The sequence below is a fragment of the Anomaloglossus baeobatrachus genome, chromosome 10 (assembly GCF_048569485.1).
Source record: "Anomaloglossus baeobatrachus isolate aAnoBae1 chromosome 10, aAnoBae1.hap1, whole genome shotgun sequence".
Classification (NCBI taxonomy): domain Eukaryota; kingdom Metazoa; phylum Chordata; class Amphibia; order Anura; family Aromobatidae; genus Anomaloglossus; species Anomaloglossus baeobatrachus.
In genome coordinates this window covers 166,609,748-166,627,297 of record NC_134362.1, presented here as the reverse complement: position 1 = coordinate 166,627,297, position 17,550 = coordinate 166,609,748, and the positions used below count along the sequence as shown (strand labels likewise).

The following is a 17,550-nucleotide window of genomic DNA, read 5'->3' as shown; positions in this document are numbered from 1 at the left end:
AGGCATATAAATAAAGAAATAATGTTTGAAACACCATTCTAAGTCTGAACTGGGTGCAAAAAAACCTTCACTATATGGAGAAAAGGTATGCAGGTATGCACACCAGTGACTATGTAAGGGGAATACATGTAATAGCAGTAACTGCTGTGTGACTACTGGCCTGAAAAATACAATAGCTATATGTAAAAATGACAAAGGAATCTGCATTACTGCCATGAAATCTAAATAAAGAGAAATTTAGCTGTTGAATTGATCAATGCAACAGAGCCCCAAAACCTTTTCACGGTATTCTTTTATTTTTGGGGTCCCTAGCTAATGTGTGTCCTCTCATGCAGTTAAAAAACTTACCGTGTATGGGAAGCTGAGACCCAGGATATATATGTAAATGTGGATCGGCAAGGTATGGGTGGGGTCGGGTTCATTTAATTTCATGGCAGTAATGCAGAGTCCATTGTCATTTTTACATTCTTACATATAGCTATTGTATTTTTCAGGCCAGTATTCACACAGCAGTTACTGCTATTACATTTATTCCCCTTGCATGGTCACTGGTGTGCATACCTTATCTCCAGGAGTGACAGGCGTAGGCTTAATGCTTCCAGAACCCTGGCACTACAGAGAAAATACAATTTGGAGACCCTACTTAGAGTCTCCACATTTCCAAAAATAAAGGTCAGGCAACAGGAAAAGTGACAACAATTGGCACAGACTATAAATAGTCAACAATGCAACATGGCTGTGTGCGACCCACCCTGTAACAAGGCCTATACCAGCATTTCTACTGTCACCAAAAAAAGCAAGATGACAGACAGGCGTAGGCCTCTTTCTCCCAGAACCTTTGGCACTACATCGCCTTGTCTGCACAGTCTGGGACTGGAGTGGCAAAGTAATTGGACATCTCCAACTTGTTCATCTTTATGAAAGTTAGGTGGTCTATGCTTTCAGGGGACAGCCGGATGTGCTTATCCATCAATACACTTCCAGCAGCGCTGAAGACACATTCTGAGAGAAAGCTGGTTGCCGGGCAGGCCAAAACTTCCAAGGCATGACTGGCAAGCTCAGGCCACTCTTCCATTTTTGAAGACCAAAATGCAAAAGGGTCCAATCCCCCTTATGGCATCGATATTGAGCTCTATATACTCCTGCACCATCCTCTCCAATCCTTTACTCTACTTTGCAATGTTCATGCATGCGTTGGTCTAAAAACTTTGTGCCAAACCTCGCAGAAATTGAGTCTGCCACTTGAACTGCTGCTAATATTTCTGCGTTCTCGACCCAACGTTCCAGTGGTTGGAATTCTACAATACATGCTGTGTGCCTCACTGTGGTCTTGTGGAAAACTACTGTTAAAATGGTCTACATGCTTGTTTTGATATCCCCGCATCCATGCATCCCTTTCCAAGGGGGATAACATTTTGCTAAATTTACTCTTGTATCGTGGATCTAACAGAGTGACAACCCAGTAGTCGAATTCTAAAATACAGACATGTTACCGATATGGCATTAAAAAAGCGCTCACGTGTCGGATGCTTCCATGATGTGTCCTGACATTTTAATTTTAAAGATAAAGTGATGTATAAGTGACAGGCATAGGAATCTTCCAGAACCCTGGCACTACAGGCAAGACACAACTTTGAGACCCATCTTGGAGTCTTGATATTTAAAAACCATTCAGGCAGACAGCAGGACAGTGGCATCAATTGCCCCCCTTATTTCCCCATGGTGTGTTTGCACACCAGGGAACTATGGTCCATGCAACACACAGGATTTGGGCTGACATTTTCATTTTAAAAATCAAGAGATGAAGTGAGTGACATGCGTAGGCTTCTTGCTCCCAGAACTCTGGCAATACAGACAAAAGACAATTTGGAGACCCATCTTGAAGTCTTGAGATTGAAAACCTTTCAGGCAGACAACAGGACAGTGGCATGAATTGCTCCCCCATTTCCCCATTTTGTTTGCACAGCAGGGAGGTATGGTCCACGCAACACACAGGATGTGGCCTTAGCATCTCACATAGGTCAAAAACTCCAGGTACGGTCACTTCCGTAACAGCTGAGGGGCTCTCACTCATCCCGACAGTAAACATGAGGATGTTATGCGGTTGGAGACCTGTGTGAGAATAGTTTCAACGGTAATGCAGGAGGAGTAAGAAGAAGCAGACGTGGTTGATTTGGTGGCTGGTAATAGGGTAGGCCCGGTAGTCTGCGTTTTAGAGTGGTAAAATTCCTACAGTAATGCATGTTGCTTTCATATGTGCTGGTTCATGCATGTAGTTGTCAAATTATTTGAATTTTTGTCTCTACTGAGTCATAGTTTATAATATTGGCAGATCACAAAAGTTGGGTCATCCTCCGTGGTCTCAAAAAAGGCCCAGGCTAGGCAACCCTTCCTGCAAACTGCAGACCCACGACAGCTGCTGGCCACAGCCAGAGTTATGGCTGAGGATGCAGTGCTTCTGATGGTTGCATCACAACTTGTTTGTATGCGAATTGCCATCGTAACCTCTTCAGCTTCCTCCTCCCTCTCCTCCTCGACGGTGCCACACAGCTACGTGCCTTTAGGTTCATACCAAGTGGGATCTACAACTTTAACGTCAGGATCTATGTTGCTCCACTCCTTCTCTTCCTGACCTGACATTACATAACAGTATACATGCGCCTCAGGTATCTGAGTCTCATCATCATCACCTCCACCCCCAGGGGTTGTCAGTTGACGTCGTGCTGGTCAGGATCTAACTGACAAAGATTTTGGGCACCGATGCAGATGCTTTCCTGCGTAATTTTGAGCAGGCAATGAAAACTGCCATGACCTTTTTGCCTAGTTCACTAGCAAATTGACAACAGGCACTACTAACTAACAATACCTAGAAATGTGATTGATTGCGTAATTTTGAGCAGGCAATGAAAGCTGATAAGATCTTTTTACCTAGTTCACCAGCAAATTGACAACAAGCACAACTAACAATACCTAAAAATGTGATTGACTGAGTAATTTTGAGCAAGTAATAAAAACTGACAAGCCATTTTTACCTAGTTCACAAGCAAATTAACAGAAATGTGATTGACTGGCCATTTGGGAGCAGGCAGTAGTGACTAGCGATAGCAATTTAGAGCTTTCACTGGCAACTCTTTAGTAGGCACTGACAAGTACCTCTCCTTATTTCTATCATTAAATGCCGATTTGTGGCATACAGCTTTCCCTATACTTAACATCCCTATTCTACACTATTGCTTTCTTATCTCTCTCAACTACCTATCATTAAAACCCCAAAAATTATTCACAGACAAGAAATTTACTCCTAAAATACATATTTTATTGAGGCATAAAGTTAAAAAGTAAAAAATGAAAAAAAAACTCCCAATAACAAACAATGCGGAGAGAACGTCCACTATCCAAGAAGGAAAGGGGCCAGCTGGTTGCAAGTGAACCAGTAGGTGATCTATCGGGATAAGGATAATTATACCACAATACTGATTAACTTATGCTAATATCTCCATAACCAAATTAGACACAAGTTACCACTACCAGAGAATCACCCTCAAAAAACATTCAAACCAGTTGATATTACAATAGTCGGACATGGACAATATTGTCACAGGTCTGTCAGTCAGATCAGTCTATGATACATAGTCATCGATCACACTGAGTCACATATCAGATTTGAGCATCCCCAAAGGAATTGGGGAGCAAGATAACATCAAGAAAAAAAACAAAAATCCAACGCGTTTCACCTCTCAGAAGAGGTTCATCAGAGAGATAGATATACATATATACACACACACATACATACATTATATATATATATATATATATATATATACACACATATATATGCATACCCTCCATCGTGCTCCATCCCTCATGCTGCACACTCCCCATCGTGCTCCATCCCCCATGCTACGCACTCCCCATCGTGCTACATCCCCCATGCTGCGCACCCCCCATCCTGCTACATCCCCCATGCTGCGCACCCCATCGTGCTCCATCCCCCATGCAGTAATAGTTCTCCTATTATACTCAGAGAGGAGTATAATAGGAGGACTATAATAGGAGGAGTAGTCCTGGGGGGAGAGGAGTATAATGCCGGCTCCCTGCACATGTATACCGGGAGCCGGTGTACGCTGGTAACTATGATATACATCGGGTAACCAAGGGACCTTAGTTACCCGATGTGTATAATGGTTACCAGCGTTCACCGGCTCCGTCACGATCCCAGCATCGCAAGGTTATGTCTGGCGCTGCTGGGATCGTAACGGAGCCGGTGTACACTGGTAACTATGATACACATCGGGTAACCAAGGGACCTTAGTTACCCGATGTGTATAATGGTTACCAGCGTTCACCGGCTCCGTCACGATCCCAGCATCGCAAGGTTATGTCTGGCGATGCGTGCGGAGGGCCGGGGCGAGCGGCCAATCCATACGGAGGGCGGGGCCAGGCCGAGGCGAGCGACCAATCTGTGGGGGGGCGGAGCCGAGGCGAGCGGCCAATCCGTGCGGGGGGCGGGGCTATGGCGAGCCCAGCGGCCAATCAGCTTTGTGTCACCGTAAGGACACAATTTTGGAGCAAGACAGACAGACAGACAGAATAAGGCAATTATATATATAGATATATCTATATATATATCTATATATATATATATATATATATATATATATATAGATACACACACACACACATATATATATATATATATATATATATATATATATAAATATACATATATATATATATATATATATATATATATATATATACATACACACACATGGAATACAATATTTAGGTACTCATAGTTAGGTATATTCCTTCTCTCATAAAAACAAAGATTCTATAACATGGGACCACCAAAAAAAATATATGGGTTATATGAGGATAATAGGCTAGGTGCTTCTGATCATAGAGGAGAACAAAAGCTTTTAGAGTGTAAACACAAGGTAATCAAGTTTATTATGACACAGGTGACCGTTCATTTATGAGTTAAAATTGAATAAAATCAGAGACATAATATGACAAACAATACCATGTGATTCCCCTATCCAGGGGTGTCTGTACATACGTATCTGTACAAACATGAAAATATACATTTAGATCAATTACACCGAGATAAAGCTCAGTCAGGGATCAGTTCAGTGACATACAGGTACTGACACCGATATATATTGCAGATTGCCCAAAAAAATCAATATGGGAGGATCCCATGGGGATAAGGGGAATGCCAAGAGGTCAGAGGAAATAACTCTGATAACGATGGTAAGAACAGTCTCAAACAAGCCTCAGACCAGCCCAACGTACGTTTCAAATAGCGATTTTCTTATCTTCTTCAGGGGAGAGGTGCTGTGGTATGTGCCCATCGGGTGCTGGGTTTTAAATAGTCGCCGCTGCTGTCAGATTGGACCCGGAAGTGACATATCGGAGCACGCGCGGACGGCCGCAGCCCAACTCCAGGGTCAACCCATCGTCACGTCACCCGGCGCATGCACGGGAGCAAGGACACGTCTCCATGGCTCCCGCGCAGGCGCGCGACGTATAGACGGTGGTGTTGACACACAAGGGAAAGGCAGCGCGGACCACGCGTGCGCACAGAAACATCCGGGGATTGCTGTATCACACTGATGCAGGGGCGGTAAGTGAATCCATGCAGGAGAAGTGGAGATCCAAAAGTTGCAGAGGAGGGAGGCATCTATGTGTATGTAGCAAAAAAAAATTTTTCTACCCATATTCTTCCCTCCTGTACCTCTGCACATGTTTTGAAAAAGTCACCATTTATCCTGAATGGAAAAGACAAATAATCAAGCGTTATTGATGAACCAATGGGAGCATAAAAGGAGGTTATGTACAAAAAGTTAAATGCAAAAAAATGAAAGGGAGGGAGGCGTGGAATTAGCACAGAGGAGCAAACGATCGCCAATATACATAAGCAGGAAATCAATCTCAATCTATATGGAGCAGCCCAAACCACAGAGTAAGAAAAGCGTGGGGGTCCATTCTAGAGAAATGATGAGTAAATAATTGGCTACGATAAATGTAGGGGAAGCACATGGTTACTTAAATATTAATGCTGCTGTGAATGTTAACGAGCCGCTCATTACTATTCATGAGCGGCTACTTAACATTCACTGAAGTGTTAATATTTAAGTAGCCATGTGCTTCCCCTGCATTCATCCATGGTTACTGGGAGAGCTGCATGAGCCAATCATTACTATTCATGGCCAGCGGGAAATGAAGCTACACACACACACACACACAAACCACAACTCCCACACAGCCCAACACAAACACACCGGCACACACAAACCACACGCACACACACCGCCGTGCACACACACACACACACACACACACACACACACGGTCATATCAAACGCGACACACACACAACCACCCACACACGAGTGCACACGCACACTGCCGCACACAAACACCCCCGCACACACACATCGCTCCACAATCACACGCCCCCACACACACAAATACACTCACACCGCAACCCCCCACAACACACACACACCCACATTGCCCCACATAGGCACCGCAACACACAGAACGCAATACACACACACTGCGCAGCACAAACACTGCCCTACACAGACACCCACATACCAGGATGGGAGTCATACAAGGATGGAGACTATACCAGGATGGGACACAGACCAGGATGCTGCATACACAAGGATCTTGCCTATACCACGATGGGGCCACATACCAGAATGGGGCCACATACCAGCATCAACCCACATACCAGAATGGGGGCGATACAAGGATGGAAACTATACCCGGATGGGACACAGACCAGGATGCTGCATACACAAGGATCCTACCTATATCACGATAGGGGCACATGTCAGGATGGTGGCTACACCACGATGGGGGCACATACCAGCATGGAGCCACATCACAGCATCAGCCCACATACCAGGCCAACCCACACCTCCCAATGACACAGCCTGCAACTCACCGCCGGCCACAGTGAAAAAGCGGAGCGGACGCCGGACAGGAGAGAGCAGCCGGCGGACAGTGGAAAAGCAGTTAATCATACATTAACTACACAATAAATTCTAGAATACCAGATGCGTTAGAATCGGGCCACCATCTAGTATATACTGTATATAATCGTACTCTGCCGATCAACTGAAGCTTTGAGGAGGGTCAAAGGTGCTAGTGACCTACTGGTCAGCCAACTATAGCTAAATGGTGAGAAGGCAGCCAGGGAAGTTCCCCACTTTAGTCATCTAAGACATATACTTCTGCATTAGCTTTTTAAGGTATGTTTACTCTGAAAAAAAGACGTGTTTCAGATTAAAGTGGACAAGGCTGTATAAGTGCAGTCTATAACTGGTTCATTCTACCTGTTGTTCGGTCAGCATTAAACTGATGTCAAGTTTCCAATAACTATGTGCTCAAAAGCATGTCTACTTTACATTATGTTTCTTGTAAACTGACTTGTGAAAATCTGCATAGATTTCTGTTCCAATAAAAAGCTGACATTCATTTTTAAAATGTGCCAATCTTAGCCTTGAAATAAAAACAAAATTGTATAATGTGGAATTTGTCATGGAAAAAAATCTTGAAAATGTTATTACCTTATGTTGTTTTAGTAAGAAGGGCAGCAGCATCAGCATGCCACCATCATGCACAATCCACCAGACATCTATGTTTCCTTCTAGATAACGTTCATGGTTGCTTGGATAGAAAGAGACGTTTTTAGGGACTGTTAGTGCCAAATGTGCTGCAGTTGTACAACGTACAGTTTCTGTATGAGAGAAAAAAATGTCATAGTTATTAAGTAATTTTTCCACCCATCCGCATGTAGCTAAGGCAAGCTGTACAATTATATGCCTGTAGCCATATGCATCAAACGTATACATTAAAAACACTGAACCATGTGCCATGCATCAACACATGTCTACCTAGATTTAAATATATATGTTTAATTCATACATACAATATGTCCATCTTCGCTTTGTATATGACAGTGAAAATAAGTATTTGGTACACTGCCTATTTTGCATGTTTTCCTACTGTGGAGCCCCGCCGTCTGCATTACCTTCAGGGACTCCACGTGTTGGGATCTTCTTCTGGTCACAGGTAGGTTAACTTCAATGGGGAATTCGTGACGCCACTCTCGGTATTTGCGGTCAGGGGGGTTGACCGCCACTGCAGTTTAGGGGACGCCTGGGGCTGATGTTAGCTGCAGTCAGATGTTGTAGCCTCCCGAGAGTGAGGCTAGTGTAAGTGTGTAGTACCACAGGTCACAGAAGAACTCACACACAAACAGCAGAGTCTTTCAGGGTTTTTACTCACTTCAGGTGGCAGGGGTGAGTTAACCCGGGCGATGCTGTGATGCTCCAAGCGGGGAACCAGGCTCCTTCAGGCTGACTTAGGGGTGGCTGCTGACTCGCCTTCCTAGCCCTCTTGTTTTTGTGGTGACCCAGACTTGTAGTCCTACGGGGTCACCCAGGGAAGTTGCTTCCACCTGTTCTCCCCTTTTCGGCCCGTTTGCTTGTAGCCTGGACCAGGTAACGCCAGCTGCTTGCCTCTTGTCACCTATGGGCCCTCTCGTTGCTACGTGGCTGCGGACTCTGTGGTGGTGAGGTGAAGGGCATGAAGTGCCCTCACCAGCAGGTTGATAACAGAGAGTAGTAGAGAATGGGTTTCACAGCCGCGCCAAAAGACTACTGGATTCTTCTCAGATTAATGTTTCTTTTATTTCATAACAGGTCAAGTCTACGCGTTTCAGGAGAACACAGCTCCCTTCTTCAGGACAAACCAGCAAAGAATCATCAAATCTCAATGAGATTTGATGATTCTTTGCTGGTTTGTCCTGAAGAAGGGAGCTGTGTTCTCCTGAAACGCGTAGACTTGACCTGTTATGAAATAAAAGAAACATTAATCTGAGAAGAATCCAGTAGTCTTTTGGCGCGGCTGTGAAACCCATTCTCTACTACTCTCTGTTATCTGCCTCTTGGGGACCGCTGCCGGGACTTGGTGTTACATGCTACTATAGGTGTTGTGACTGTCACAACCCGAATTGGTGAGTAGGATTATTCTTTGCTTCACCCTATATATATTGGGGTAAGACCCTATTGCGCTTTCTTTTTCCACAGTTTTCACTCACCAGCAGGTTGAGCAGGCCAACTGAATGGGCCCCTGCTCTGGGGACCTGTAACCCCGTGCAGGCAGGGTCTACTGGCAGTCCCCGTACTCAGCCATCTCTCTGCTCTTCGGCCTCAGGTGGTTTTCGGGCGGCACTACCAGGTAGCCCTTACTCCCCCACCAGCAACCACTGCACCAGCGGTGTCTGACTAGTGACAACCTGCAGGTTCTCTCTCTGTGACTACTTTCTCTCCCTGAGCTTCACTAACTGACTCGGCTCACTACTCCCTCCCCTCTGTGCCTGCCTCTGCAACTTAGCACCCAGCCTCTCTACCACACCCATTGAGTGGAGATGGAGGCCACGCCTCCTCCTGGATTCCCCAGGGGTCCCTTCAAAGGTAAATGTGGGAGACCTGGTTACTATGTGCCTGTGTGTCCACACCCCGGTCAGCCTTCACAGACCAGGTCCTCTTGGTTAATTCTGAGCTGATTTCTGACCTTTCTCAGAATCAACATTATTGCATGAGATAAGATCTTGCATGGAACCCCAGATTCAGTAGAATTGACAGTCTTCTTGTGTTTCTTCAATTCTCTTATATTGCACCAACAGTTGTTGTGTTCTCACCAAGCTGCTTGCCTATTGTCCTGTAGTCCATCCCTGCGTTGTGCAAGTCTACAATTTTATTCCCTGATCAAATACTTATTTCATGCAATAAAATGCAATTTAATTATTTGAAAATCATACCATGTGATTTTTTGGATTTTTTTTTTATTCTGTCGCAGTTAAGGCTAAGTTCCCACTTCTATTGTTTTGCATCGGCCACAATCTGTTGCCTTGAGGAGTTACGATATCCTGCAAAATATTTTGTAGGAATCCATTTTTCCCCATAGACTTCTATTAGCGACAGATTGTGACTGATGGCCCTGCGTTGCATCCGCCGCGTGACAAATCAGTTGTTTAATGACTGACCGTCAGGCGGTAGGAGCGCAGAATGTAATGTTTTTTGTCGTTTTTTTACTGTGAGTATGCGCACAGTAAACAACCATGATTGACTGTAAATTCAGTTCCAGCGGCACGAGCGATCAGGTTCTGGCGGCTTTTGTGAACGATCAGGTTAAACAGTAAGAAAAAAAAACAATGGATCCGTTTTTTGCAGCATCAGTCACATCAGTTGTGGCACGATCTGCAACGCATCCGTTGCATCAGTCACACAACTGATTGTAGACCAAAAAGAGAAAAACACGATCAAAAAGTCCAATAAGTGAATACTTAATTTTATTGGTTAAGTGAGGGGTTAAAACACCATAAACAGAGATACAAATATACCCGGGTGCATTCAAAGATGCATCAATTTACCACAGTCACTATAGATATAAAATAGTAATATAATATGTCATTACAGGATAAACATAGCTATTAAAAATTCCAATGGATGATGGATCAAAAATAGGATAGTATCCAAGGGGCCAATTGACTATAAGTGATGCATAGATATAATACTATAAAATACAGTTGCAACCATGTGGCAATACAAAACCACTATGCACACATTATAAATTCAAATAGTCAGATACTTCCATTTGAAGCAAGATGCTATATATAGAGACCCTCTATAGTGGAGACTGCTAAACCCAAGAGGGATAAGTAGCAATATACCATAAGAAGATCCACAAAAGTATCAAACAAATTAGCTGGACCAATCACTGAGCTAGGAATAAATAAAAAGACATAAAACGTAGCTTTTACTTCATAGACATATAAAATATGAACAGTGGTTCATAAGTGAGTTAAAACCAGGGTAACAGTAGTCCAATTATGTGGACAACAGATGGGCCTATAGGTAAAGAGTATAGAGACCCAAACAATACGGACTGCCTCAGCTGGCTTGAAATCAAATGGACGGTCATGCCATCATAAATACTATATCCAACTGGACAAGAAAAATCATATACACACAATACAGTTTATCACATTGAGAACCCCAGTCATGGGAGAATATTCCTGTGTGTGTTATAGGCAGATACTAAGATACTGAGGAATTGTGGATAGAAAATATTCCTCTCTGATAGGGAATGGTCTTACCACATCCCGAAGTCATAGGCGGGCATTATGCAGGTTACCGGCTCAATAAGGGGGGCTGTCACTCAGCACATCAGATACCATACGGCCATATAACCCATATCAGGCAAAATCAAAAGTTCCCACTCCCAACGTTTCAAACTGGATCATCAGGTGAGTCCAAGTGGGATATCAGCAGTGGACGTCACTAGGCATCGCTTTCACATGACCCTCCACAGGTGCCCGAATCACTATAATATCAATAAGCAAATATCAGTAAAAAGCCCAGGGAACTGCCAATCAGGCCGCATTTATCGTGCCCCATGTTTATATTAACTCACCGCATCCAGGCGTGTATCAAACCTAATTCAAGCTTGCCGCGCTTGGCATCTGGAGTGACGCTCCAAATATAGCACGGCGCATGCGCGGAATGGTTGAATTAGCGTGACGCGAGCTCCCAGAATGCCTCCGGGCCGGAAGTTGCGCGTCATCAAAGGCAGCGTCGCTTGGAAGACGTGACCGTCCTCACCCGATGTCATCACATCCGGGTGAGTGGAACGCAAGCAGCTCCATAACATGGAGACACCCATTAACGCTGCCATAGCAACCTCGGTTCCAAATATAGTGGCCGCGATTATAGTTATCTGGCATAAGGTACAAGTCAAAAAAGAAATGCCGGTATATAAGCAATATCACAGGTCAGGTTTGTAATGTACTAAAAGAGCACTAGGCTGGTGCAACCACAGAGATGTGGAAAAACAAAGACAATAATGTAAAAGGAGATAGGGATTGAAAAAGAGAGCTTATTTAAAAATAGAGAGCCTATTTAAAACACTATAGAAACACAGGATCAATAAAGGGTCAGTGTTCCGATGGGACCCGAGGAGAGAGGGCCAATCCACAGTAGGCGACCATCAGGGCAGGAGGGGCAATGACCCCGGGTAAATCACCAAGGGGTGGGGAGGGAAACAAGGCAAGATCATCAAAATAAAAGCAAGGTTCCCAAGAAAGGCAGGGTCGGTGGACCAGGAATCTAAGGTGCATACTAGACACTGACCCTACAAAGATGGTTGCATCCTACCTAACATGTGGGGGTCGGCACCCTACCAGTCCATACGTCCATGGTGCCCCCACTTGGGCGTCGACTTTCCCTCCTATTGGGACCCTAATCCTAAGGTGCTCCTAGGAAAGAGGTGAATGAGAGGGATTCATTTAATCCCATCGGCACCATAGTATCCAGGGTGTAAATCCAGAAGCATTCCTTCTGGAGGATGATCTTGTTGCAGTTTCCACCACGCGGGGGAGGGTGGATCAAATCAATACCCATTACCCTAAAGCTTCCCAGATCACCATTATGGGAAGCGCTAAAGTGTCTTGCCACTGGTGTATCGTTTTTGTTGATGATATCATTCTTATGCTCCCGTACTCTGCGCCTCAGCTCCCTGATGGTCTTTCCCACATAAAGCTTACCGCAACCACAGCTTACCTTGTACACCACCCCCTTTGATTTACATGTTATAAATGGCCTCAAAGAGTATACTTTACTGCCTTTTGAGTTTTTAAATTCTTTTCCTTCCTCCACATACTTGCAATTGATACAGTCATAGCACTTAAAACAGCCTTTAACATCACTCTTTTTCATGGCTGATTTGTTGTCTTGAAAGTGGCTATGAACCAATCTGTCACTCAAAGATCTCGCCTTTCTAAAGGTGACAGATGGGTGACCCGAAAGATGTTTGTCAATTGTAGGGTCCATATGTAGTATGGGCCAGTATTTAGACAGTATTCTCCTTAGGTACACTGCACCATTATTAAATTTTGTGATAAACCTCAAGGTGTCCGGGGTGGTGACATTTTGGCAGTTAGAATTTAGTAAGCCACTGCGATCCAAACTGCACGTGGATTTGTACACCTCCATGATGACCCGCTCCGGATAGCCCCTCTCTCTCAAGCGTCCCATCAGGTCCACTGACTGTGTTTCAAAGGTGGCATCATCTGAACAATTTCTCCGCATCCTTGTAAATTGTCCCTTGGGGATCCCCCTTTTCAGGGAGCCAGGATGGGCACTCTCCCATTTTAACAGGGAGTTGGAGGAGGTGGCCTTTCTATATGTTGTTGTTCTTAGACGGCCCTCTGGTCCTTTTTCGACCAAAACGTCGAGGAACGCCAAATTATCTCCACCTACTTCACTAGTGAAGCGTAGGCCTATGTTGTTATTGTTCAATTTAGTCATAAACGCGTGGAAATCCACCTCCGAGCCCTTCCAGATAACAAAGACGTCGTCTATGTATCTAGTCCACAAGACGACGTCCTCGGTATCCATCAGGCCACCAAAGACCACCTTCCCCTCCCACCAGCCCAGGAGAAGGTTAGCATACGATGGGGCACAGCACGTCCCCATCGCAGTCCCCCTGAGCTGATGGAAGAACCTCCCATCAAAGGTGAAAACGTTCCTGGTTAGACAAAAGGTGAGGGCCTTGATGACAAAGTTATTATGCTGCATATATTGGTTCCCTCTAGTACTGAGGAAATACCTCACTGCCTCCACACCAGCCTCATGGGGGATGGACGAGTACAGTGCCTCCACGTCAATACTACACAGTAGCATGCCTTCCTCGAGAAAGATGTCGTCAATTCTACGTAGGAAGTCGGTGGTGTCTCTCAGATATGAGTTGAGGGAGAGCACGAAGGGTCTTAAAATCCTGTCTACATAAACGCTCAGTTTCTCTGTTATACTACCAATACCTGACACAATAGGGCGGCCTCTCAAGGGGTTACACCCCTTGTGTATTTTTGGCAAAATATAGAACGTTGCCATTACTGGAAAGGCAGGTAATAGGTAATCAAACTCATTTTTGTCTATGATATTCAAATCAAGGGCTTCATCCAGCATGTTCCTTAATTCGTTTTTAAATCTGAAAATTGGACTTGAATCAAGTCTGGCATAACATGCCTCATCATTGAGGATACCAAGACAAATGTTTTTATAATCCTTAGAGTCCAGTATCACCACGTTGCCCCCCTTATCAGAGGGCTTAATGGTGATTCTGGAGTCCTTTTCCAAACCTTGTAGACTGAGCATTTCAATCTTTGACAGGTTATACTGACCCCTACGTGTTCCTGTACTGTACTGATGCCTAGTGACATCCACTGCTGATATCCCACTTGGACTCCCCTGATGATCCAGTTTGAAACGTTGGGAGTGGGAACTTTTGATTTTGCCTGATATGGGTTATTTGGCCGTATGGGATCTGATGTGCTAAGTGACAGCCCCCCTTATTGAGCCGGTAACCTGCATAATGCCCGCCTATGACTTCGGGATGTGGTAAGACCATTCCCTATCAGAGAGGAATATTTTCTATCCACAACTCCTCAGTATCTGAGTATCTGCCTATAATATACACAGGAATATTCTCCCATGACTGGGGTTCTCAATGTGATAAACTGTATTGTGTGTATATGATTTTTCTTGTCCAGTTGGATATAGTATTTATGATGGCACGACCGTCCATTTGATTTCAAGCCAGCTGAGGCAGTCCGTATTGTTTGCGTCTCTATACTCTTTACCTATAGGCCCATCTGTTGTCCACATAATTGGACTACTGTTACCCTGGTTTTAACTCACTTATGAACCACTGTTCATATTTTATATGTCTATGAAGTAAAAGCTACGTTTTATGTCTTTTTATTTATTCCTAGCTCAGTGATTGGTCCAGCTAATTTGTTTAAACCCAAGAGGGGCAAGAGTCTATGAACTGCTTCCCATAAGAGACAACCACTGTATCCAAGGAGCTTATGCAAGCATTTACCTAAGCGTGACAGCAGGATTATGGCAGGCAAGAATGGAGCCGGGTACACAGGACGCCCTACACGTGTTTCGGCACACGCCTTCGTCCAGGCTGCATTATTATAAATGGAGGCCTGGGGAGGCTGGCTGCATTATTATACATGGAGGCCTGGGGAGGCTAGCTGAATTATTATACATGGAGGCCTGGGGAGGCTAGCTGCATTATTATACATGGAGGCCTGGGGAGGCTAGCTGCATTATTATACATGGAGGCCTGGGGAGCCTGGCTGAATTATTATACATGGGAGGCCTGGGAAGCCTGGCTGAATTATTATACATGTGAGGCTTGGGGAGCCTGGCTGAATTATTATACATGGGAGGCCTGGGGAGCCTGGCTGAATTATACATGGGGCCTTGGGAAGGCTGGCTGTATTATTATACATGGAGTCCTGGGGAAGCTGGCTGTATTATTATATATGGAGGCATGCGGAGGCTAGCTGCATTATTATACATGGAGGCCTGCAGTGGCTGGCTGCATTATTATACAGGGAGGCCTGGGGAGACTGGCTGCATTATTATACAGGGAGGCCTGGGGAGGCTGGCTGCATTATTATACATGGTGGCCTGGAGAGGCTGGTTGCATTATTATACATGGAGGCCTGGGGAGGCTGGCTGAATTATTACACATGGAGGCCTGGGGAGGCTGGCTGCTATTTTATACATGGCGGCCTGGAGAGGCTGGCTGCATTATTAAACATGGGGGCCTGGGGAGGCTGGCTATATTATTATACATGGAGGCCTGGGGAGGCTAACTGCATTATTATACATGGAGGCTTGGGAAGGCTGGTTGCATTATTATACATGGAGGCCTGGGGAGGCTGGCTGCATTATTATACATGAAGGCCTGGGGAGGCTAGCTGCATTATTATACATGGAGGTCTAGTTATACATGGAGGCCTGGGGGTGCTGCATTATACATGGAGGTCTGGGGGGCTGCATTATATATGGAGGTCTATGGGGCTACATAATAAACATGAAGAACACCTTATACATGGACTATAGGGGTGTATTATACATGGAGGCAGTGGTATAACTAGAGTTTGATGGGCCCCGATGCAAAGTTCAGACCTGGAAGAAAATAGCAAGAGAACCACCAGTTGGTGTTTCTACAATGACAATACTCACAATTCAGAATAGTGAAAAAGCACCAGTGAGGAAATAAATAAATAGTATAAAACTTAACTTTTAATCTTATTCATTAAAAGGTACAATATTGAAAAATACACTCAGGATCACCCTGCGGGTAGCCAAAGGCATATGTTCCCACACCGTGTCAGGGTACCTTTGGACAAAACCATTAGGGGATAGCAACCATGTGTGTGGGGGGGAAATTGGAATCAAGCTGTCAATATACACAGTAGTACAAGCGATTTAAGGACAGTGGTCCTACTACCAACATATAATGTAAGGGGAATATTGGATATACCAAAACCCACAGACACATACAGCAGGATACAACTTCAACCCCTTTAACTAATATTCCACACACAGACAAAGCAATGATAAGGAAAGATCTCACCCATTTAGATGATTTTCCAATGCTTTACAACAGCAAATCCTTATTGGAGGGGTCACAGCGGGGCTTAAGTTCCGGGCTTGATGTAACTTCCCCTAAACCCCTTTGACTCCCGTCCTTACAAGGACGGTCTACATCTGAACCTATGCCCTCGTACACAGATGCCCCACATGCCTTCCGACGCGTTTTGTCACAATTAGTGACTCCTCAGGGGACCAAGCATGAAAGATATAGTGGGCCAAAATTGGTGTGGCACCTGCAAGGTCCATACACAAAATGCTGCAAACCGCTAGCCCCATAAGTGATGACCTATAAATGTATGGTCAGGGCCCGTACAGCCAATCCAAACGACTTCCAATCAGGTGCGATTAAGGAATCACAAATACACACTCACCACCCTTTTAGGAGGATCATTCCCGCTGGGTTGCACGTGTCCCGGCGTCTCTCTGTCATACAGAATCCATAAACCCGGTGCGTGCATCGCATTTCCGGGTTGTGTATGCGAGAGCGAGGCTTGGACCACATCACGTGGTGCAAACAGCACCACGTGATCAAACACGTGATCCGCCACGTCATCGCTTCCTTCAGAGAGACGCTGCAAAGTAGAGATACGCCCCCAGGGCATCCAGATGGATTAGAGCGGGGGCTTCAAAAAGGCCTGTTAAATGTTTTACCAGGCTGTATGAGTACAGTTCATTTAGACATACATAGGTAAACGTCACATATCACCCATCAGTAGAACAGGGAATGGGGGTTAGTCACATCACATAATGTAAACAATAGCATGTGTCTAAACACGTGATCCACCGCGTCATCAGTTCATTCAAGGAAGCGCTACAGTGCAAAAACACGCCCCCAGGCCATCTAAAAAGGGACTGTGACCTGCCTATTACGTGTTTTCCTGGGCAAAGACAGCACTGATTGAGATAGTATAAACATATTGTGGTCAACGCCACATAGATCATAATGGTAAAAAGCGGGGAAGATCGCATCACACCAGTATACATTATCATGTGACCACATACGTGA

At 44.9% G+C, this 17,550-nt stretch overlaps 1 protein-coding gene across 1 annotated transcript in view; it reads right to left on the bottom strand.

Moving 5' to 3' along the window:
- The window catches only part of SLC12A4 (solute carrier family 12 member 4), a 504,360-nt gene that overhangs the window by 28,066 nt on the left and 458,744 nt on the right, over positions 1 to 17,550 (bottom strand). Inside the window, 1 exon segment of the mRNA XM_075325791.1 lies at positions 7,587 to 7,756. Within this exon segment, the coding sequence (XP_075181906.1) occupies positions 7,587 to 7,756 (170 nt within the window).